Raw genomic sequence first — 25,626 nt, 5'->3', positions numbered from 1 at the left:
GCCGAGGTGGACCAGCTGGATAGATGAGAGCTGAGGAAGCCAACCGGCATAAATTCTTAATCCCCTCTCATGAGCGGCCATGATTTATTGATGCCACGCCAGAGGAAAAGTTTACCCTCGTGTCCGAAGGCCGCCGCTTCAACTCGTGTTTTGCTCAGAGTCACAGATCCTGTTTCCAGTGTCCAGTGTCTGTCCCGGATTCAAGTTTAAGCCAGCGGGCTATCGCACGTGTCACACGGTTTGGTTAACGTGCAATAATTGCCCCCGGTGGTTATTATTCCTTTAATTCAACCGTGTACTGTACTGGACTCCAGTGGATCCTCGGGTTCCCTTGGCAACCAGGTTCTGAGATCAGGAAAGATCCATTTCACACTTGAGCAGCGAGCAGAGACAAAGAGATGCTGAGACAAAGGGAAAGTGGGAGGCAGAGCGGATTAGGGAGAGTGGAAGGAAGCTTGACCGGAAAAAGAGCCTTCACTCTTAAAGTGCACATTTCCAAGTGACGGGAAAATTGTAGCAAATGGATTCGGAGATAAGGTTAACCTCCATGGAGAACAGTGAGACGACGTGGGGGGTTTGAGGTGAGCTTGTCAAATATGTCCGCTCTTAAGTGAGGTACGCTCATGTTGACAATCGTGCGGAAATGCATTTTCCCTCCGTTATGACCAGAGTCAGCAAAGGACAGAACCTCAGATGTTTCTGGAAGACTATCCTGAGTTAAACACCCAACACCAAAGCATAATCTTATTTTGATACTATCAATATGTATGGACCCCGTTTAGCTGATCTATACCTATGAAAATCCAAGCTAACGTTTTAACATATATTTGAGCTCACCCCTCTGCTGGGAGGTCATCGCGCTGAGAGAACATCAAGGGCTTCCTGGTTATTTAAAAAACAACACAAACTTTCACGGGCAGTCAAAGGCTGGCTTCCCGAACGCCAGTCCTGTTCACATTACTAGTACTTGGGTCCATTTTTTAAATTGTTGTATTTTATAACTCCGCACTTTTTAAGACTTGTAATTTGATGATACAACGCTATGTATTTGGCACTTTGTATGTTGTATTTTAACTTGCTCATTAATATTTTATAGGGACTACAGATGGAAACTAGTATTGTGCTAAATCTGGTGCAGCCATCTTCTTAATGTTACTGCACACTGTCCTTTTAATAAACTAAACTCCACTAGATATAAAACTCCACGTGTCTCTTTCGTGTTTTTTATATCTTTTCAATGATACTCAAACATTTTTTAAACAGCCCTCTTTGTTGAGTAGGAGGATGAAAATCATCCACAATCATAATAATAACAAATTGTATGGAGGAGCAGTCTTATGAGAAATTTAAATAAATACATACATGTTGATAGATAGATAGATAGATAGATGGATGGAAAAAGAATTCTCTTGAAAACAAAGTCAACTATAGGTCTTACTGTAAGTTGGTATCATGTCTTTCGTGTTAGTTGACATGCTAACATGCTAAAATGTGTTGATTGAAGCTAGATATACAATAAGCTACTGTTTATTCCGGTTGTCGTTATTCGTCGCGTTTGTTTGGACTACCACGGTTCAAATTCTACACTGGTATACAATCTTGAGATCCTGTTCATCATGGTGGTCTATTTAGCTTAACTTGTTAGCATGTTAACATTTGCTAATTGGTAATAAATGTGGACTCTAGCTGTTTCTGATCTCGAAGGCTTACAGTATGCTTAGCTCATTAGCCTTCATTTCATTACATTTCTCTACTGATCATTAAACTTGGTTCCCTGTTCACTGTGATATCATGTTACCTTAGCTTTTTAGCATGCTATAGATTGCTAACAATTACAAAATAACCAGTACAATTGATTCTTTCTGTGACTACGTATTTTATACATGTTTGTTACAGCGTTACAGCTTGCAGTTCAACGTTGGAATCACGTATTTCAGCTTATATAGCCTAGCTTGCTAGCATTCTTAAATTTGCTAATTGGTACTAAACATAAAACGACAGTTGACCCCGATTGGTCGCAATTCTCCACGGTCTTTAATCTTGACATTTTATGGGGTATATACCACGGAGGGGGCGGGACTTCCGACTTCCTGGTTTTCACACATCATCTTTGTTTCCGTTTCCTGTTTGCGACGTGTGGGCCGCGTCACATTTCTTCCGCTTCCACCTTCGTGCCCCTCGGTTGCGCGTTCTCGTCGATGGGTGCGAGTGTGTAGTGTGTCTGCCTCAGTTGTCCGAAGCATTTCAGAGAGTTGGGACGCCCTTGGCATCCCCAACATCATGGCGGCCTGTTTCGCTTGCTAACTGCTTCAAAGTAGAGAATCCTGTTCATTCCAAATGGTCTCAATTCTACACCAGTTTTTAATCTTGCGATCAGGTTCATCTTGCTATTTTTTTTAGCATAGCTTGCTAGCATGCTAAAACCACTAAGCCTATGATGGAAAGCAATGTACATCAGTTTGCCAGAATGGCACTATTTAAGGATGAAAACTCATAAATCTGTTAGGTGTTCCTCAGTCTGCTGGGCACAACCATCGGTGTGACGTGTTATAAATCTTTTTTTTTTTAAATAGCCATCTCGAACGTTTCCACCTCTTTCCAGCTTCCATGTGCTCAGGCGCACAGGGCCAATTAGTCACGGCGGGAGAGAGATGCGACCAGAACGAAATATTTACTCAAACGCCTCCAAGCCTGCAGAGCTGCACTGCAGAGAGTCAATTCACCACCGTCACGGTGCACACATACAGCTGTCACACTCGTGTACTGTATGGACGTGTGTGTGTGTGTGTGTGTGTGTGTGGGTGTGTGTGTGTGTGTGTGTGCGTGTGTGTGTGTGTGTGTGCGTGTGCGTGTTGTACGTGTGTCAGGCTGCTGCACTCCACTGGTGCATCAAAATGCCCTCAGTGTGATGGAACAGGACCTTTAATGGTGGACGCCCATCATTGCATTCTGTTGCTCTATTTCGAGCACAGCCAGCAATATCCATGACATCTTCAGCAGTGTCGGTCTTCTCAGATATCAGATAACTGCGGCAGGTGAATATCTTGTGAGCGCAATGTATGAATGTGTGGTGAGAAAATCATTACCCTCGCTGCAATAAATCATCCTATTGACGGGCCTGCTGTTTTCTGTGTGTACTCACTGCTTTCGCTATTGATTTGTAGCACAGACAGCCACACACACACACACACACACACACACACACACACACACACACACACACACACACACACACACACACACACACACACACACACACACTGTAATGCAGGTGTACAAATAGAGCTATCTTGCATTATAACAGCTTAACTGTAAATCTGTGGCTTAGTGGTACTTTTTTATACAGGAATGTGGCTTGTATACAAATGGCTAACTCATCAAGTGTGAAATTAAATAACCAATCAACCTGCCTTCAGTGCCTTGTTGTGATAATGTTCTAGATTTGGTTAAATGGTGAAGTTACAATCCAGCTCATTTACATAATTACCGCCCCGACACTGATTTTTGTTTGCCACGACTTGACTGCTAGGCTGGTCGAAGGTCTGCCATTTTCAAGCCACGTATTTGTAATTAAATTGAAATTAATTAAAATTAAATTAAGTGTTGTAGTTCTTGAGATCAGTCTTGGTCTCAAGACCGCTTTCTAAGGATCTCGTCTTGTTTCGGAATCTAAGCCATTCTTACTTGCTGCATGTTATTTTATCATTCACTTAATTTGATTGAAGCAATATTCATGACTTTTTCTTAAAAAAAAAAAAATCCTTATCATGACAATTACGTTTTAATAAGTATGATTGGATAATTTGTTTAAAAAAAAAGTGAAACAACAAATTTGCTTAGATTTGACATTTGTTTCATTTAATTATTTTGAAAAAAACAAAAATTTCTGCAAATTTTGTTATTTATTATTATTATTTTTTTTAAAGATGCTGGCTATTTGGGTGTTTTTTTCCCCCCTCTTAAATATATAGTCTTGGTCTTGTCTCTGTCTTGACCTCCAAAGTCTTGATCTTGTCCAAACTCTCGATATACTCTAGTTAGCATTGTAGTTAAGGCCACACCAACCGAGACTAAATATAAATGATCGTAAAAAAATATATATATATATATATATATGAATATGAACTATACCAAAGATATAACTAAAAAATAAAACCATATATAATCATAAGCTTGTGAATGTAGATTTTTAAATGCTTGCTCCACCATGTTGAGTACAGACTCTATTAGCTAACCTGACTCAATACATCTAACACTTCTTGATCAGCGCAGTACTGTGGACTCGGACCATTTAGTGACACACAGACTAATAGCAGCACTTTAAAAATCTATGATGTGACTAATTGGTATAGCAGGTAGAAAGACTCCAGTGAGTCATGTGCTCGGCTCTCCTTACATGATTACAATGAGAAGTTTATATTTGGGGAGACCAGTGAGAGGATCCGTGTAATAATAGTTGCTGCCGGTGGAGATTGTGGAATTTTTTAGGCCTCGGATAAAAGTGTTGATACAGAAATTTTGAGCAAATTTGTCCTATTCATCATCTTTATGATATTTACTAAAACACACTCTGGTCTGTGTTAGAGTAGACAATATTAAGTATTGTACTCTTTGCGTGTTCAATTAACTGAATGGTGAGATTCTGTTGAAGAAGTTCCTTTGCAAAGGTTTTAATTACCAGAAGCTTCTGGTCCACATAAGACAAACCATCCAAGCGATGTCTCTGTTCAAATGTGATTTCTCTCTCCAGCTCACATCGTTATTTATTCACAAAAAGGGTTCAGAAAAAGGTCAGCCCACAACACACCTGGTTACAACTGAATACAAGAGAATCCCTCTCTCCTCCCTTCTGCAAGTTCAGCAAGTTCCCATAGCTATAAATCAGATTAGAAAAAATACAATAATAATAAGCCTGACTCCCTTCCGACACAGCAGAATCCCCGGAACCTCCCTTTAGATTACGAATGAATAGACAGACCCGTTGCTCTTTCTCATGAAAGTAACACGGATAAGAATATAGGTCTATTCATACAGCCATACTGAGTTAACATAATTATAAACGGCTAAAATATAATTTAAAACTGAAAAACAATGTTAATAACTTAACAATCCCTCATTTGAGCTCATAAGAGCTCAACACATTAAAACATTTTTTTTCAATGGTTGTGTGGTAAAAATAAAACATCCCTTTAGCAGAAGAGGAGGTAGTTTAGCAATCATTTGACATTAAAAAACAATTTGATACATTTAAAAGATTTTTAGTGAAATAAGCATAGCATATGTGAGGCTTAACATAAAATGTTGTTCATTAAAAAGTGTCGCAATGTATCGGCAGACGAATATGTGTTCTTTGAAGCCATCTTGTGATGAAGTTCTTTGAAGGTCTTTTTTTTTTTTAATGAAAAGAGTGTCGCAATAGTTTGTCTCTTCTTTAAGAATTTGGGGTAGACTACCCAAATTCTTCGATTTGTCACCTGGGATTATTCTGCCCAAAATGTGACTGATCAAAGGAATGATTGCCCAAAAAAAGGCACTTGCTCTTGATCCGTTGACTGATGTCCTCAAAGGTGTCGAATGATGTCGAAACGGCCGCTCCAGAACGATCACTGGGTCAGCTGACGTGGCTCCAGGTCGGAGGTGATAAGATTGATGATCATCAGTTGATGAGATAGCCGAGCCTGGCACGTCTCCGGAAGCCTTGTAGACCAGATGTGGAATTTTCTCTGTGCAGAGAACTGCACAAGATTTCCTCACCAACCCCCTGGGGCCGTTCTCCTGAGTGCAGAAACTTTTCATTTTTAGTTTCTCATAAACTCACATAAATTTTATTTGGAGGAAAAAACCCTGATAGTTTTTGTTAGTTGGGATTAATAAATGTTATTTGATTAAGATCCATAGGTCCTGTGCTGTTGGAACAGGAAAATATCTATTTTTGTGACATTAAAATAGAGCCCAGCCCTTGATTGAGTTGAATGACATTCGCTCATTCATTAATATAAGACAGAGCTTATAAATATTTATTTTTCAAATAGGTTTTGTTCAATAATAGGTAATTTTTTTTACCATGACTAAATTTGTTCTAAATTTTCATAACTGTGCCTTTCATATCTTATTCTCTTCCCAGAATCCCATGACCGGCCGAATCCTGGCATGCTGGGAAAAACTCACATATATTCATATTATCTATACTCTTTTGCAAACACTGGGCTCCAAACATTACATTTTTCAAATATGATTCTGAGATAAAAGATATAATATAATATAATTACCTTCATTCGGCGAATATGCATTATTGTCCTTGCTTGCTTCACACTTACTTTGCGATCGATTTCCTCTGATAGATTTCTTCATATTCAAACTGTGGATTATCATTTTCAAACTCATCCTGTCAATTGGAGTGTAGGCCGATACCCCACAACCTTTTTAATTTCGTTTTTAAGTTTGATTTTAATTTTCTAACTCGTCTACATTGGTTAAATTCTTAAACATAAACTCCCTCATTTGACAAAGATCCACTGATTTTTTCAAACATGTCAAGATAAAGGGAGGACAAAATAGAGACCTCATGACTCAAAAAACGTCATAAATAACTCAACCCTCTAAATCAGGCTATGAGATAAACAAAAGAGCTACAAAACACTATAAAACTGAGCATAAACAGATACAACTTAAGACACTAATATATGATGACTTTGGGGTCATAAAAATAGAGATAACCATATTACTCTAATTCACACAAAATATTTCTGGGATTTATAAATCACAGTGCTATAAAAAAAAAAAAAAAAAAAAAATCTAATTTAGCCATCAAACTCTTAGTTAGTCTTTTACTCGTTACTACTCATTCTATTCTGTTATTTATTTTATACCATAGCTGCAGCTGGACGAAGTCCAAAAAAGTTCCTCACGGGGAAAATAAAAATATATCATATCATAACATATTAATAAAATTCCCATTGTACCAATTCAGAAACTGATTCTCCCAAAAATATAGGCAAAAATTTAGTAGGCTATAGATTGAAATAAATTTTCTCAATCCCTCATTTCAAATTTACATATGTCGTTTTCAATTTCCTGAAATATCTTGCCATAGATCACAGTTCCCCACTCAACACATTAAAAATGCCTTGCATATCACTATGTAGCACTTTACTGAATGGATCACATCTCATTCCGACCACCAACTTTCTTTGTCCAGACCCCCAGCAAAAGGCAGGACGGCAGCTGTTGTCAATGTTCAGTCCTGGCCAGCATGGCGGCTGCTGTGGCAGCAATGTTCAGAGCAGGCATTTAGATTTCCTCTGGATGCAAAACAGCCATAGGGGAGAAGTCACTAGAATGAGGCGTATACACAGTCACTGGGCATTGAGGAATTTGAACATCATGTTTTTCTTAGGCACAGGACGAGAAGACTGTTGCTCTGCGGCTTTAGACCTTTGATCTCTGCCACATCCATTCAGACGCTGTCTGCAATGTGGATCCGATGACACACAGTCTTTCTGAGAGCTCACCTGATCAAAAAATGCACATTCGTTGATACAATGCTTTAAAAATGCCAGACTGAGGATATGGGATCATAGCAAGACAGTTCACTCCCTGCTTTCTCAAAATTGTTTCGTAAAAAACACAGCCTCTTTATTCATTTCTCTTTTTTTTTCAATACCCCTTCAAATAGCTACTAGCCATACAACGTATCAGCAGCTGGGGCGCATCCCGTTCGCAGTTTGTAATCAGTGAAGGCCATCAAACCCTCATCTGCCTTGGAACTCAAACATCAGTTTCTGAAATGACACACTCAGAGAAAAAACAAATATTAAAAATCATTATCAACATGTCAATTTCAAAAACATTCATAACTCCTTATTCAACTATCTTACTTCCAGCCACAGCTATAAAGATGTAGGCATAATTATATCAACTCTCAAACAAAATGCCATTATTTTATCATTACTCTTTATTCATTTGTCCCGAAAAGGGAAAGTTAACAAATTAACCATCGTCATCAATCATTAAAGTGTAAAGATTTATTAGCTCAGTCAAATACTATTACTTATTTTATATTGTTTATCATTCCTCTCTTACCATTTTGACAAAAAAAGAGTCCCATTACGAGGACACATTATGCTCACAGCGCACAGCCCAGCCCCCACCTTTTTTCTAACCTAGAAACGGGGGAAGGGGGGGGGGGAGGAATCTTAACATTATAAATCGCAAAACCTATTTTATCATATTCCCATTAATAAAACAAACGCCACTATCACAACAGTATCATCTCACACAAAACAACACCAAACTTAGTTAAAATATTAAAGAAAAACAAACAAAATCCCCATATGCACACTTCTCACTTACAAACCCCCACCTTTTTTTTAGAAGCTAGGTCACACACTCAAATGCATACGCACACACTCTTCAGTCATTATAAAAAAAAAAAAAAACGGTGTTATTCCTTCAATTCGTTGTCTACAAATCTTATAGCATTTAAACTGCAGTTTTATACGGTGATTTCAGTAAACGGGTAACTTTGAACAACCCATCCGTAAACTGCTCCACAAATGCTGGAGTCATTTTAGCATCAAATTCAGCCTTTTTCCATTACCAACAAAGAAAATACAAAAGTCTGACATACCATTTTGTCCAGCAAAAGCTTTGTATACAATCGATCCATAGTTCGTTTTTTCATTGTTCATCGACGCTTTTATTTTTCCCTGAACCGGAAGCGCATTCAGGACAAACCATTCTGTATCCGGGTCGAAATCGCCTCCATTTTTGTTTGTAGTTTTTGATGTATACATTCGGTTTTAATACAGTGACGTCTCACTTTTAGTATTAATAGTTCAATATGTTAACACATATGGCCACACACAGACAGACATAAGAATTACGTGACCTCTCGTCTATACACAGCGGTTACCCAATCCCGCTGAGCTAAACTGTTCTCCATACATTGCAAAATTTCTGCAAGGCGCTCATTTTCAAAATAAAATGTCACGTACCATCGAATTCCACCGTAGAACAAAAGATATTCATACGGTAATCCTGACCCCAAAACTACAAAAGTAGGAGCGCCATAACTCCAAATAAAATCTTTCACGTAATCTCTCGATTGCAAATACAGTGATACAAAAATCCAATCATCGCTGTAATCAACCTGGACCCCTTTCTGTTCAATTTCAAACAGGCGCTTTTTCAAAAAACATATTACGTGTAAATAGGACTTTTTCAATAAGAGCCATGAACAAATATGATACTCGTCCCCAATCCGGTCAAAACTGCTTAAAAAACAGAAGCGCGTACCATAATCTTCGCGATCCTTAGTAAACAAGAAAGACTTGTTACGTCATCCGGCAAACCCTATTCAATATATATTATGGTCTAAGGATTCTTCATAGCGTTGACGAAAAACAAAACAAATCAAAAAATTAACCGCTATTTCTTCCTGTACAAAAAAGCTTCACCTATTTGAGTCTGCATTACGTCACTTCTAAAATGCACCACTCCACGACGTGTTTAGTTCAATATCGTCGGAATTATCACAACTCACAATAGAACGACATCAAACTACACTCGTTCACACAGATCTCTTTTAAAATTTAGACAATTTTGGAAGACGAAAAAAACAGCTGCAGCGGACCAGACAGACAAAATTTCTTCTACGTGGATAAAGATCTCCACTTACCGGAATTAATATGGCGCCAGAAATTCCGCCCGTCAGGGAACGCCGCAGCCTGCTCAACGTCAACAACACCATCCGTTTGGTTCAACGGAGGAGACCATTCGTTATAATTCAGCGTCGGCGGTCACCATTTGTTAGAGTAGACAATATTAAGTATTGTACTCTTTGCGTGTTCAATTAACTGAATGGTGAGATTCTGTTGAAGAAGTTCCTTTGCAAAGGTTTTAATTACCAGAAGCTTCTGGTCCACATAAGACAAACCATCCAAGCGATGTCTCTGTTCAAATGTGATTTCTCTCTCCAGCTCACATCGTTATTTATTCACAAAAAGGGTTCAGAAAAAGGTCAGCCCACAACACACCTGGTTACAACTGAATACAAGAGAATCCCTCTCTCCTCCCTTCTGCAAGTTCAGCAAGTTCCCATAGCTATAAATCAGATTAGAAAAAATACAATAATAATAAGCCTGACTCCCTTCCGACACAGCAGAATCCCCGGAACCTCCCTTTAGATTACGAATGAATAGACAGACCCGTTGCTCTTTCTCATGAAAGTAACACGGATAAGAATATAGGTCTATTCATACAGCCATACTGAGTTAACATAATTATAAACGGCTAAAATATAATTTAAAACTGAAAAACAATGTTAATAACTTAACATCTGCGATGGAGGAGTGAAATGAGGCTACCTTTAAGTCTTGCTAGCAGCTTCAAGACTGCAAACTCTACCTTTAATCCTAACACATACACGCGTCACGCGCTACTGGTTGTGTTAAGTGTTTATGTAGCGCATCTCACAAGTCATTTACAACATTTACTAAAATGACCAGAGAAGATGAGAAGACTGCAATATAGTTTCCAAGTAAGCTAACAGTTAGCCTGGCTTCTTCTACTTCTACTGATTTCGTCCTTATTTTGATGCCCGTACCGCAAGTAAGCTAACAGTTAGCCTAGCTTCTTCTACTTCTACTGATTTCGTCCTTATTTTGATGCCCGTACCGCAAGTAAGCTAACAGTTAGCCTAGCTTCTTCTACTTCTACTGATTTCGTCCTTATTTTGATGCTCATACCGCCTCACACAGGTCCGTATTGGTAATCGGACAGGCATCTGTTTTTTGGAAAGAGACAATCGTCGATATAAATGTTGCTAACGGGTCTGGTGGTCTGGTATGTGTGTGGGGTTTTTTCCCCTAAGTATTTGTGGGGTCTCTCACGTTTTAAAAAGGAGGTAAGAAGTTAAAAATTGGTACAGTATGTGTGCAACCAGTTTGGATATTTGTACTAATCCTTCATGTACGCACGCACACACACGTCATTAACTCGTAAACGGTTCAGTAGGCTGCTCATCTGCTTCAGACACAGAGAGAAGGTTTAATTAGCTACAAGGATATCAACAGCTGGACTGATGTGGGTGGTGGTTGGCTCCTCTTTCACCGTGACCATTTGAAGCAATGTATGCAAGTGTGTGTGTGGGGGGGGGGGGGGGTGAGTGAGTATGTGTTATACATCTAGATCACATATCAAACTAATGGTGAGCCTCGTTGGAATCGGGAGGGGCCATCAGGTGGCTGATCACAAGTGAAAATGTATAAATAACAACAGTGCGCTCAACGTAAATGAGCACCGTTTTCCTCACACAGGTGTGATTCTTATCGTAATAGTAATAATGTGGTGCCATCTTAGTGTCAAGGACCATGTTGAATTGAGTAGAGGAGCTTCATTTATACAAGCCGTAGCCTTGTCTAACGGAACAGGAGTGCCTGGCCACCGTCTTGTGGCATTTATAGGCAATCATAGACCTTTTATGCGAGGTTGTTTTTGGTCATGTGTGCCACATCCACTCAGTGTGGTCTTGAATTGCTACTTCTATAAGTTAAATGTTACAGCAGTTGATACACTTTGCTGTGTGTATGTGACACATTAGGTGCGTTTCCATTACCCCCGGTTTTGCGCAAAAGCAAGCTGGTAATGAAAACACATGATTTTGGGGGGTGGGGGGGTTACTCTCTTTCGTTTTTTACGCTCTCGTGAGATGGTTTTTGAGACGTGTCAATATAGAAATATTTCGCAGGAGTGTAAGGGAAACACTTTTTTTTATCCTATAGTCCCTATAGTCATGTGACCCCCGCCCGCTGCCTCCTGAGGGGTTAGCAAGTCTTTTTAAGGACAAAGCGATTTAGCTATAGATCCAATAAGGCCTCCGTTCAATGCACGTTCCATATCGTTAAAAGAAAAATGGCCGTTACCCCGGGCAAGGAGCGCTCGAGCGACATACGGCGCACGTCCTCGTTGAAATGTATCCGTCCGCACCATAACACAAGTTATACACACACACACACACACACACACACCAACATCAACACCAAATGCCGAACCCGCCCGACGAAGACAACAACAACTCTGGGCGTCCTTCTTCTGTAAACATCATAAGCACCTCCTACGGAACTGTGAGATCTCGCAAGACGGGACATTACGAGTAATTGCGCCTCAGAAGCGAAGCGCTCTTCAATGGAAACACCGACAAGTCGAAATTGGACTTTATCGAAATAGTACAATATTACTTTTATTTTGGCGAAAAACTGTCATGGAAACGCAGCTGCAAATAACATCCTGTTGAGCTGCAATGCAGCATTATGCTAATTGTAGTATAAGTTCTATTTACTGGCAGGATGTTAACAATAGACAACTACAATAACCCTACAAATGGGGTCGGCCTGGAAGTCAGGCCAGATGTGTGAGCTGACATCTGGATGGTGACTATTAGTGCAACCGGAATGACATCTGACAGGATCCATGACTACGTGTATTTTTTCTTAGCATTCCTTTGAGTTAGCTTCAACATTAATGCCCTCACTGCCACTTACATGATGTTTAAAACTCAAAATAACCAAGAGTGAGTGAGTGAAGACACATCGTGACCATGACAAGTAGGAAGGACAGCCAAGAATTGATTTTTTTAAATATGAAAATAATGCACAGTACAATCCAGAAAAGCAGGCATCTCTCTCAATGCCTTTTCACACTGCACTTATTTTTCTTGGTTTTCGCACTTGATAACACCTTTGTTGAATTGAACATTTTCCTATTCAAGGGTGCGTCATGTTATGTTGCAGCAAACGCTCATGAGCCGTACACAGGGTTCACCTTTTGTCCAATGAATTGGTCCATTGACAGATGAGCTGTGCATTGCTAAGTGCAGTGTGAAAAAGACTACTCTCTCATTTATTATTTTTATGTTCAGCATTCACTATTCAAATCAGATTTTAATTATCTAGTTGGTGTGTCGCCGCAGAATTGGATTTGTCACGTCTGCCTAGCTGCTTGTTGCTAGACAGAATTCTATTAAGTGTCAGTCTAATGAAAGAAACAAAAATCTTAATTTAAATCTTTAAAAAAAAAAAAACTTAATTTGATCATGTACATCTGTTGCACATGAGTAAAATGTGGCATAATTTTCCTAAAATACTACTACTACTACTACTAATAATATAATAACAATAATAAACCAGTAGAATATGTTAGTTGAACATATTTTTAATCATGTACATATGCAAATTCAATAAACTCAAAGGACTTTTTTTCAGTGTATTCCAAGAACAGCACTATGGGGTATATGCCACGGAGGCGGGACTTCCAACTTCCCGCTTTTCACACATCAGCTTTTGTTTCCGTTTCCTGTTTGCGACGTGTGGGCCGCATCCCAGTTCTTGCGCTTCCGCCTTTGCGCCCCTCGGTTGCGCGTTCCCGTCGACGGGTGCGAGTGTGTAGTGTGTCTGTCTCAGTTGTCCGAAGCGTTTCAGAGCGTTGAGACGATGGGCGGGAGCGCGCGGTTGTGGGGCGCAGGGGTCGGGGTGCGAGTGTTAGAACGCCACCATCAGTGGCCGGAAACGACGCTGATGTGTGAAACCCGGAAGTCGGAAGTCCGTGGCATCTACCCCATTATAAGGGATGAAGATGAATAATTTATTATCTATATTCATACACATTTTCCACTGCTTTGTATTAAAATTAAAAATCATCTTGAAATGTGGATCGAGTGAACGCCCCCTTCCCCCCAGGATCATAATCACGTGTGGATGAGGACCACAAGGACAAGAAAGGACAATTCAGATTTGACAAAGTTAACCCGCGTCTGAAGTGATTGCAGATAAGCTCGTAACAGCCTGTGTGTATTTATGCGTGTGTATTGTGTGCGTTTGAAGTGCCATTAAATCACACTTGATGGCTTAATCGGAGTCGATGCAATGGTTTTGAAATGTGTGTACAGTGCCGCGTGTCCTGCTGAGCGCATCGGAAGGCCGATCAGCCAATCGGCGTCTGCTGGCATGTGTCAGGAGAGCAAAGACCTTCCGACCTGTCTGCCGCTGCAGCCCCTCCTCTTATGTACACACTCGCAGGGATCAACATTCGGACTTTCGTCAGCCAACTGGGACAACACAAAGCCAATACCTTACCTTTACAAACATGACGGTGCTCATTTTCTGGGACAGAGGGTGTCAGACTTGCGTGCCCTCATCGCCAGGCCTGCAAATAGTTCTAATACTTTTCAGTTCAGATCACTTTTGGTACAAGGAATATTTTCAATGACTTTTCAAATTAAAGATCAACAGCTTGGAACTTTTTGTTTTGGAGAAATGGAACACCCAGCCCAGGAGAGGCTGTTTAAAAGTTGGGTCAAATGAATAACACACAAAACAACCCCAAAAATTGGGTTTGGGGTTATTCTTTTGACCCAACTTTTTGGTTTGCATGCATAACCCAAAAAGCTGGTCTAAATTTTTTTTTTAAAAAACGCCGTTATTTAGTGGGTTATTCATTCGATCAAGTTTTTCGTTTACAAAGTAAAGAAATAACCCAAAACATAGCGTCGATCACCCCCCAAATGTGCTGTTTTGTGAGTTATTCATTTGACCTAACTTTTTAAGTAAAAAAACAAAAAAACTAAAACGTTGGATCGGTCCCTTTTTTTTTTTTTACTCAATTTGGGTTATTTTTTACCCAGATTTTAGTTTTTCATGCACAACCCAAAAAGTGGGGTCAGTCCCTCAAACATTTAGTTTTTGTTGATAAAAATAAAACATAAAATGATTAATAAGAAAAAAAAGGTTGTTTGGTGGGTGGGTTATTCATTTGAACCAACATTTTGGTTGAAATAAAGTAGCACTAAGGAACTTTTCAACCTTAATAAAATATTTTCATAACTCTTTTGATGAAACATCGATTTAAAACTAGTTGAATGGTACCTTTGCCATGGCCTAAATGGGGGTCTGTATCATTTTTACTGGCACTCAGCAACTTCGAGGAGGATGGTAGGAACACTGCCACACAAAAAAACTACAAATGTGCTGACTGCTTTATGGCATACGTCACTTCCCCCTTTCCCCATTCGTTACAAAGACGGAAGTTAATTTGTGAGTTTGTGAGTTCAAAAATAACACAATGCGCTTGTTTGGGCGAGAAATGTTATTTTGTTATAAAAAATAAAAAAAAAGGTTGTTTGGTGGGTTATTCATTTAATTTTTGGTTTAAATAAATAAACCAAAGCATTGGGTCGGTCACTTTTTGACCCAATTTTTGACCCGATGGATGGATGGATGTTTTAAGAGTGTATGGAAGTGTGGAACTGCCAATGTGGAGTAAGCATTTTTGACTGGTGCATACACTTAAACACATTTGAAAATACATTTAAATGTATTTGCAAGTACGTTTTGAACTGCTGTAGCTAAAAGCCTAGCCTAGTCAGAATTCTGACTTTAAAGTGACAATTGTGACAATTCAGACTTTTTTCTCTCAGAATTCTGACTTTAAAGTGAGAATTCTGAGAATAAAGTCAGAATTCTGAGAATAAAGTGAGAATCCTGCCAAACGTATTTGTTTTTCTCTCTTCACTAGCCCTAATCCTCTTTTGTAGCAGTTGCACTGTTATTTTTTAGCTGTATCTACCGTATATCTACTGTATACTCGTCGAGAGACCTGAAACCAGAGAGTGTGCAGGTGTGTGTGTTATGTAACATGTGATATCTTTCACCAGGACCTGGTGGGCAGTGCACCGCCACAGAGGAACTGGAAAGGAATCGCCATCGCCCTGCTGGTCATCCTCATCATCTGCTCCCTGATTGTCACCTCCGTCATCCTGCTGACCCCTCGTATGTACCAAATACAATAATTTTAATACATATTAATAATAGGTGTGGAACCTGTGAAATTTGTACTAGTTTCACTTGCACGTTCTTATTCTTCAAACTTTTTCAATGTGACTGCTTTGGTGTCAAGGCTGGCAAGGTTTCACATTATGAGCTGATTCTCCTCAAAAAGAAGCTAATGTTTAATGGAGATGACGTCCTTTTGTCAAGCTAGCTTTTATCTTAAAAAAAAAAAAGAAGAAGACTTTTGTGGAGATCTCGCCCTGCTCGCTCGTTCGTCTCCTGCCAGCGGCTGATGACACACTGGCACACGTTTACGTGTGAAACCTGACAAAGAGCTTATCTTCTTCAGCGAAGCCGGCGCAAAAGACGTCCCCGCTGCGTTAGCACGCATTCACGCACAGCAGCTTTGTCTTTGGGTTTGCTTTGTCTTTGTGATCCTCGGCTCGACTTGTCGCTTGTTTCTTTGAAGGGTTCGGGAACTACGCCGCTGATGCAACCACATCAAGAGGACAGCAGCTCCCTTTTATTGCCCTTGTTCCAAATCGTTGTCCAATAGCACAAGTGGCTAGCATAGATAGTTGAACAAGGATACAGTGAGTAACTCAACGACTTTTTTAAAGTTGAATCGCCCTTTGGTTTATTTTTTTGGGGCTTTGTTTTGTGAGCACACATTTTGCTTTGATGTCACAAGATGGCAACAGCGAACTTGACAACATCCACCGTCAGTTTACCTCGCAGTGAAAGTAAAGCTGAAGCTCAAGCATAAGATGTCGATAAAGGCTACAAACGCCAATTGTAAGATGCCCATGAAAAGATCGAGGAAATTCACAGTATTGGGGATGTAATCTGCAAAGTAGAAGAAGAAGAGTGAGATGGGATGGAGAGCCCCCTGCTATGGAGGACCAAAAATGCCAAAATAAAAAAAATACTGATATAACTGATATAAAAAAAGAATAATTCAAAATGTAAATACAAAAAATAATAAAAATAAAAATAATAATAAAAAAATGATATAAAAAAATCTAAATATAAAAATAAATGTGGAAATAAATACAAAAATAAATATCTAAATATAATTAAATGTCAATCAATAAATAACGCTCTGCTCTCATTTATTTATTTAATGCTGCAGATGTTGTCAGCATGAAATCCGTCACGAAATGTTATCCAAATATATTAATTTTTTGTATTTAATTTTTTAATTATACTTTTATATCAATTTTTTCACATTTATTTATTTATTTATAATTTGGGCAGTTTTGGTCCTCCGTACCCTGCCCGCCAAATGACACTCGGGTAAAAAAAATTGTTAAAAATCTGCATCAAAAAAGTTCTCACTTTTTTTCCTCTTTCCAACTTGTAAAAGTGTTTTGAAATGTTAATCCAATTTCACAGGAGCGACGTGAAGCTCTTCCCCAGACGCACGCCGACACTATCTGCACTTTACAGTCGCTGTCGCTCGTGGGCCACTTTTGATTTCGCCTTTGCTCTTTGGCACGCGCTTGACAGGTGAAGATGAGAGTCTGGCCCTCAAGAAGAAGGTCACCCTGGATGACGTGTTTGGTCCGGATCTGCGCATCCACGACCCGGATGCCGTGTGGCTCAGCGGTGAGTTGGAAGAGAGCAAAGATATTTGAACATATTCTGATGATGACCAAGTCTGCTTTTATTGTTCTAAAAGGTTGAAGTTGTTTCTTGGACTGGATGGGATGTTTCATCATGCGGATAATTGCACATCTAATTACAAATATTATGTCCTGGAAATTTTCCAAATGAGTTAGAAGTATGCCAAATAATATCTTTAAGGTCCATTAAATGTGTTTTCCCAACAAATTACTTGACATGAATCAGGAATTTAACTGTTGTCTTTATAAAACACAAGCCAGTCATTCAATTGAACTGACATTAAAACTATTTCAAGTAAATGTCCAGTGGAAAAAAAGTAACATTTTATTCTTTATTTTATCAATAATTATTTTAATTGTTTAAATGTTACTCATTCACTGCCCTTGACGGCTATAAACGGCAAAAATTCATTTGAACTATTTCTATTAGTTAGCTTTTTTTCCACTGTTGTTAACAAGAGTATGAAAACATCGATTTTTTTATTGTACATTTAGAACAGATATAAAATGTGTGATTGATCGTGAGTTAACTATTGAAGTCATGCTATTAATTACAATTAAAAAGCCCTAATTTTTAATAATCTTTTTTTCCAATAGTTAACTCACAATTAATCACAAATTTTATATCTGTTCTAAATGTACAATAAGAACAATTCTAGGTTTTTATACTCTTGTTAACAAAAGTGAGAGAAAAAATGTGAAACTAATAGAAATAGTTCAAATGAATTTTTGACATCTATAGCCGTTAATGGCAGTGAATGAGTTAATATGAAAAGAAAAATGTGCTGAGTTGTCGCCGTCTTGCAATTATGCCATCTAGTGGCAGAAAAATTACCCAACAAAAATCTATATCACACTCGTTTTTAACGTTAACTCAATTTTATGAATTATTATGAAATTACTGTAGCAATGACTAAAAGATGCAGCCATATTTCTATGCGATTAATTACGATTACAAATTTTAATCGCCTGACACCCCTAAAAATAATTATATAATATAGGTTAAATAAAGACTTTTGGGATCAAAAGGCAGACCTCCATTTTTAAAAGTTTGTCCTGGCCCTTACTGACAATTCTGAGCTTACGTCACAAGTCAAAATGGCGTTCTTCCTTGGTGAAATGATGCTCTCTGTTCATTGAAAAGCACTGGACTTTGAATCGTTGAAATTTGATTTGAGAGGATGATCTTGATATTAAAATGTGATTAAATTATGTTTGACTACAAAAAAAACAATCTGTCTGGTTTGTATGCTAGTCAAAGGCAAGATAGAAATACCCGGATGTTCGGAATTGTCAATTCCAGCTGTCCATGTGAAATATTCAGAACAAATGGGTTTCATTTTTTTTTTTTTTACAATACCAGTATTTTAGTGAAGTTAAATATTTGCTTACTGTTATTTAAAAAAATAAAATAAAAAATCATACATTTCCTATATTAGCGACATATGAATACGTGACAAGCATCAGCGACGCCCTTATTCATGAAGCTGCTGAAAGCATTCTGTGTGCCTGACGAAATCATGGCGACATCACTTCTCGTATCTCCATTTAAAGCAATCCAGTCCCATTTGGGCCTAATGACCTTCCGATAAGCAGCCCGGTCGGATGCGCTCACTCCTCAGCGGTCCTCATCAATATTTTTGCCGGCGCGTCACCGATCCCCGCTGGGCCGCTTCTTGCCTCACTCGTCTTTGGAATCACCTCCGGCGTCAAGACATCGGAAAAGTGTTTAGTAACAAGGACAAGACAGCCACTGCTTCTTAAATGATAGCGCAACATTATGTGCTCTAACTAAGATATTGCACTCGGCAACATCTGGGATTTAATCTCCCTTAATCTTATGCAAATCTACTTTTAAGTACAAACAGAATGGAAGTTTGGCAAACGGAACAATCGCTGCTACTCTGCCTGACCCTTCATCTCACATCCGCCAGTGTGAAAAGGATTGACTTCATTATTTTAAGAGCACTAAGTCGTCTATTTAATCCCATGAATGTGAGCAATTTTAGACTGTGAAATACATCTGCTTGATAACTCTGGAGATCTTCTTTACCTCTTATATCAACTCCAACATTTCACAGTTTGTTGCTCAAAGAACTTATGAGTGGATGGAGACAATATAAACATTGACATTTTGAGTACGGCTGGGTTTAAATAATTGATATTGAATTGATTTTCCTTTTCGAGCCAAATATTGATTCATAAAATCATGAATCGTTTTTTTTTATATATATCGCTTTTCGACGAATATAGAATAGAAAAAGAATATAGGCCGAATTTTTTTACTTACAATTATGAAAGACCTGACTTATTGTACTTTTAATTTAATTTATATTTACAATTACTATATTGTATTAGAATCATGAACATATTTTCATCTCATCCTTGCTGATGCCAATGTTTGTGTAACATTTAAGTGATTATAACACGTGCTACTTCCATTTAAAAAAAAAAAAAAACTAAATCATTTCACCAGTTACTTCCTCCGCAAAATTTAATTTTGAATTTAATGTTTGTAGAGTTTTTATTGATATTTAAGAAGACTTCAAGCGCCATAATTATTCCATATCGGATTGAAGTGAAGAGAATCGAATCGATTGAGGAAATTAGAATTGATACCCAGCCCTAATTTTAACTATGCTTATTATGTTTTTAAGTACAGCCAAGTCATTTTGTTTAATTATTTAAAAAATAATAAAAATTAATTGTGTTATTTTTATTTATTTGTTTGTTTGTTTAATAATTTTTTTATTAATTTTTGTAACTATTTTTTATTTCATTTTATTTTATTTTTATAAAAAAAAGTATATTTTTATTTTATTTATTTATTTATTTATTTATATTTTACCTCCTCCACAAATGATGATCAGTTTTGCCCCTTGAGAGCATTTTGCAAGCCTGATCTGGAGAAATGAAAAGTGAATGATGTCACCATGAGCATGTGTTTTTTTTTTTCTTCCTTGGTGCAGGTAATGAGCTGCTGTATCGTACAAGGGAAGGCGACGTCGTCAAGCTTAATGTGGACACGGAGGAGAAACGTGTTGTCGTGTCAAACCAGATGTTTGTGAGTCCACCTTAAATGTCTCACTTGGAACACGGTTGAGTTGTCATTTCCTGTATTTTTTTCTGTCTTCTGTTCCTTCCAGGAAAGATCTAAGGCCGCCAGGTACCAAGTGTCACCTGACCTGCAGCAAGTGCTCTTTGCCTTTGACTTAAAACTGGTGAGGACGTCAGCATTTTTCCTTCCACTGCAGATTTTCTTTTTTTTTTCTGATTTTTCTGAGCATTTGGTTGTCATCTTGTTTATTTCTGCAGATCTACCAACACTCCTATGTGGCCAAGTACATTATTTACAGCCTTGTAACACAGTAAGACATTTTATCTATATTTATTTATTTATACTGGTCTTCACGCGCACGTATGACCTGACCTGACAGAATTCCGAGGGGGGGACAATTCAGGCCAAAAATAAAATAAAATAATGGTTACATGATCAAAATGGGTATCTATCACGGCTGCACCTACTGAAGCAACTCGGTCCAAGCAATTAAAAAAAGTCAATGTTATCTTCAAAGTATATTCCATTTCAATGTGCACCATGTATTTTTATTAATTTATGTTACTTATTTATATCCTTAACTCATTCACTGCCATTGACGGCTATAAACGTAAAAAATCCCTTTGAATTATTTCTATTAGTTTAACTTTTTCCCCCCCACTTTTGTTAACAAATTATTGCACATTTAAAACATATGAAATTTGTGATTAATCGCGAGTTAACTAGTGAAGTCACGCGATTAATTATGATTAAAAACTTTAATTGCCTGACGCCCCCGAATTTTTTATCTTTTCTTTAAAAAAATAAAATAAAATCATTCACTGCAATTCGTTTGAACTATTTATTTTAGTTTAAAAAAAAATCCCCACTTTTGCTAACAAGAGGATGAAAACCTATAATTTTTAGAACCAATATAAAATTTGTGATTAATCGTGAGTTAACTAGTGAAGTCATGTGATTAATTATAATTAAAAACTTTAATTGCCTGACGCCCCAATTTTTTTTGTTTTTTCTTAAAAAAAAAAAGTATTCACTGCCATTGACGGCTATAAACGTCAAAAATTAATTTTAACTATTTCTTTTAGTTTAACATTTTTTACCACTTTTGCTAACAAGAGTATGAAAATCTAGAATTGTTTTACTGTACATTTAGAACCAATATAAAAATTTAGATTAATCGTGAGTTAACTAGTGAAGTCATGCGATTAATTACAATTTTTGAACACCAAAAAGAAAGAAAAAACAATAACAGTAATAAACATACAACAAAATAAAATAAAATAGCTACAAAACAAGCAAAATTCAACAAAGCGCACCTAACGATTTTCCTTATTCAAAAGGGAGTGGAAGACCTGTTGTGTGTTATTGCGTGTACTGTGTAACTGTACCAAAAGGAGTTTTTTTTTTTTAATCATTATTATTATTATTATGAAAAATCTGTCAATCACGGAGTTCCGGCAAGAAATTCGAACCACTTTCACCCCTGATTACATGTATTATAGAAATAAATCTCTGACTTGACTTTACAGACATTTTAAGGCTTTGCATGGTAGCCTCATTGTAGCAACAGTGGCACAAAAAAAAGTGTTGTTGCACAGCACAGCGATCAAAAGCATCCAGTGCACATGATTGCGTTATTGTTCATCTTCCGCAGGGAAACCTGGTCCTTGAACCCTCCCGAAGTGCACGAAGCTGTGCTGCAGTTTGCTGGATGGGGACCCAAAGGCCAGCAGCTGGTAGGGACAGACACATACACACTTGCACACAACGCAATACTGGCTGGGCTGATACTGTTTGGCTGGATTTACACGGCTGAATCCTGATTATTTTGTTTGTTTTATTTATTTTCTTTTTTAAATACCCTGCATGTGCACATGTCCAAATTGTGTCCTTTTTTTTTTTTAAACCACGTGGTTGGTGTATTGTGACGTATGGAAGCCCATTTCCGCCAGTAAAAAGGAGTTGTTGTTTTTTGAAACTGTCAGAGGCCTGTGGGGTGGGAAAGTTTTTTGTTGTTATTATTATTATCAAACCCCCCATTGCCAGAAGCCCATTTGATTTAATGAAGTAAAAGCCAAAGCCACGGTTCAAGGGGGGCGAGATTTTTTGCAGGTCATAATGGATGTGATCAAGACTATTTTAGACGTGGATTCACAAACTGTTAAATTTTTGTTGTTTTGGAGGAAACTCACAATATCAAACTTAGCCTTCGGACCCTTCGCCGCCGCATGGAGGTCTGATAGAAAAGGTCTTCAACTAGAAAAACAAAACACAAATCCAGTCGCAAATGAACTTCTGACATTAAAAAACAGCAACAACAACACTTTTTTTCCCCCACTCGTAAATGGGCTTCTGACAGTGGACAGGAACCTCCCCCCCCATCTCCCCCTAATGGCGGAAATTGACCCCTGAACAGTTAATAAAGAAAAAGAAAAAAAAGGCGTCTGTCCATATGAGATGAATTCTCAAAAGCATTTCACCATCTGGACTGCAGGGGGCGCACAGGGGATGTTGAGCACCAACACGGCAGATGGCTCCTCGTGGCAGAGTCAATCATTTGAAATTTGGATTGTTGCCACGGGTACCAAACACATGGCCCAGACTGGCGTACATGTGTGTGTGTGAGAATGTCAGCGTGTGTATCATCAACCACTTTGGCCACTGATTTATGAGCTGGGTCCAAGCGGATTAATAGAACTAGTTTGCTCAATTAGTTTTTTGTTTGCATGCGTTTGGCATTTCAACGCTCTCATTGATATGCCGGGTCAGCGGGATCCAGATCATTACCACTTTGTGTACTTTTCTTCCGCTAGCCTTTAAACCGATTTGAACAACTGAGGTTTTATTATTTTTCGCTTCAGGGCTCCCTGTGTAGTTGTGAAGTGTCATTGACTTTTAAGGCAGCGTGCTGAATACGAATCAATAATGGTCGCACGTGTGTTTAAGTGGAAAGAGGAAATAAGCTAATTCGTGAATGCTAAAAGCTAATTTGTTAGCATCGTATTTTATATCAAAAACTATTTGACCAGGTATTTCATATCCTTGATGTCCAGCTTTAGATCCATGTACTAGTACTTGCTTTGTCCTCACTAGCAAGACAATTCAGCACTTAGCACTAGTAAAATTAATGTCTTCACGCACTAGTAACTCTAGTAACTAAGTCCTACTAGTAGCCTCCCAGGCCTTGCTAGTTGCACCAAAATGCCTATTTATAATTTTGGCTCCCTACTAGCATGTATTAGTCCTACTAATATGATATCACAAAATTGTCCTATTAGTTCGCAGAAAATATCATACAGCAGTAGGGGGAAAAAAACATTACTCAAAAGAAATACCGTAGAGCATAAAATTACACTCACCACAAGATGGATATCAATTAAATGCTCTAAATGCTTTCCATGATGTCATGAAATGAATATTGCCAGCTTGTTTCAGTGTGTAGCGGCTGTAGCCATTTTGTACAAGCACTGCACGCAGCAATGTTAGCACTGATGCTAGTAGTAGCGCAACATTCATATTAAACACAGCTTAAGTACCAGGGGTCACTGGGGCGATCACAGATATCGTATGTTCTTGCCAGAGCATTTAGAAATCATTCTTTTAAGCTACAATTGTTACTTATTGTTAAGCTAGTGGACTATTAGCAGAACTTAAATTAGCTTCTTCTTTTTTTTAAAGCACATGATAATGTAAAAACTATTTTTTTTTTTTTAATAAAGTAAACATATGTTCATGTTCCTACCACTTTCTAAATGTTATTTTTAACTGAATACATTCTTTATTAATTCATTAAAAGACTGCGGTTAGCTGAAACTTCACTAATAAGCATTTATGTTCAAAATGAGACATTGCGCTCTACTTGTCTTTTGTCTCAGTCCGACTTGTTTACCCCCCATTTTTATTCCGTCTTCTTCACCAACAAAATGATTTGCCTTTAAACCCATCCGAAACGGAGGCATTAATCACGGCGCGCACCGCCAGCATGTAAATGTGTGTGAAGTGGAGCATCAGATGTACACATGATGAAGACGCCCTCATTAAAGCGCAAGCAATTACCCCGCTGTGGCAGCAATCAGCCACACACCTGAAAGTGAGGTTATATTGATGTTCAAAAAGAGAGACAGTGATGAGAAAGCTGAAAATGAAAGCAAATTAAAGTGTTATTTGACAAAATAGTCAATAACGCATGCACCTAAACGACTGCATGGATTGTGGATGTATTTTGTGTTCTTGAAATAAATCGCATTTTAACTATACTAATGCTAATACTAATTAGATGAGTTTATTTCTTTTCAATTGGCAAAGTCTGATTTTATACTCACAAGGTAGATTACGCAGGCGTATGATGATGTTGACCATTTGCTTGCGCTTATGTCCAGATCTTCATATTTGAGAACAACATTTACTACAGAGCCACAGTCGAGAGTCGCACCATCCGCCTGGTTTCCACCGGAAAAGAGGGTGTGGTCTTCAATGGCCTGGCTGACTGGCTCTATGAAGGTACCGCTTCACCGCACTTTTGCATTCATCCATTGACAGCAGAAGCAAAAAATCAATTGCACACTATGAACTGATGAGAACTTGTTTTAACGTCAGCGTTATGCATTGAATTGTTTTGAGACCGAATTCCCATCACTGCTTAAAATTGAATCAAAACATTAGAACAGCTGTCGGGATGATTCAGTACAATTCTTTACCCTGCAAACTGCAACAGCAGGAGAAAGAATATGTTTCACACTCTACTGTCCATCCATCCATCATCTACCGCTTATCCAAGGTCGGGTCGCGGGGACAGCAGCTTTAGCAGGGAAGCCCAGACTTCCCTCTCCCCAGCCACTTCAGCCAGCTCCTCTGACGGGATCCCAAGGCCAGCCGAGAGACGTAGTCTCTCCAGCGTGTCCTGGGTCGTCCCCGGGGCCTCCCGCCGGTGGGACATACCCGGAACACCTGGAGGCGTCCAGGAGGCATCCGAACCAGATGCCCGAGCCACCTCAACTGGTTCCTTTCAACGCGGAGGAGTAGCGGTTCGACACTGAGTGCCTCCCGGATGACCGAGCTTCTCACTTTATCTCTAAGGGAGAGCCCGGATAGCCTGCGGAGGAAACTCATTTCGGCCGCT

General features: G+C 38.5%; 1 protein-coding gene across 8 annotated transcripts in view; it reads left to right on the top strand.

The window, feature by feature from the left end:
• The window catches only part of dpp6b (dipeptidyl-peptidase 6b), a 122,807-nt gene that overhangs the window by 78,510 nt on the left and 18,671 nt on the right, over positions 1-25,626 (top strand). For 7 of the 8 annotated variants that reach the window (XM_086080085.1, XM_086080104.1, XM_086080076.1 and 4 more), the window contains 7 exons: positions 15,710-15,824; positions 17,334-17,432; positions 20,419-20,513; positions 20,596-20,670; positions 20,765-20,817; positions 22,162-22,243; positions 24,887-25,007. In XM_086080085.1, coding sequence (XP_085936211.1) covers positions 15,710-15,824; positions 17,334-17,432; positions 20,419-20,513; positions 20,596-20,670; positions 20,765-20,817; positions 22,162-22,243; positions 24,887-25,007 — 640 coding nt within the window. Of the gene's footprint in view, positions 1-10,498; positions 10,541-15,709; positions 15,825-17,333; positions 17,433-20,418; positions 20,514-20,595; positions 20,671-20,764; positions 20,818-22,161; positions 22,244-24,886; positions 25,008-25,626 lie in introns of those variants that run through there. The other variant, XM_086080121.1, reaches the window with a different exon arrangement.

Source organism: Leptonotus elevatus, chromosome 1, assembly GCF_054856555.1.
Source record: "Leptonotus elevatus isolate MCC_2025b chromosome 1, RoL_Lele_1.0, whole genome shotgun sequence".
NCBI lineage: Eukaryota > Metazoa > Chordata > Actinopteri > Syngnathiformes > Syngnathidae > Leptonotus > Leptonotus elevatus.
The sequence above is the reverse complement of the archived record's forward strand: the minus strand, read 5'-3'. Positions and strand labels throughout refer to the sequence as shown.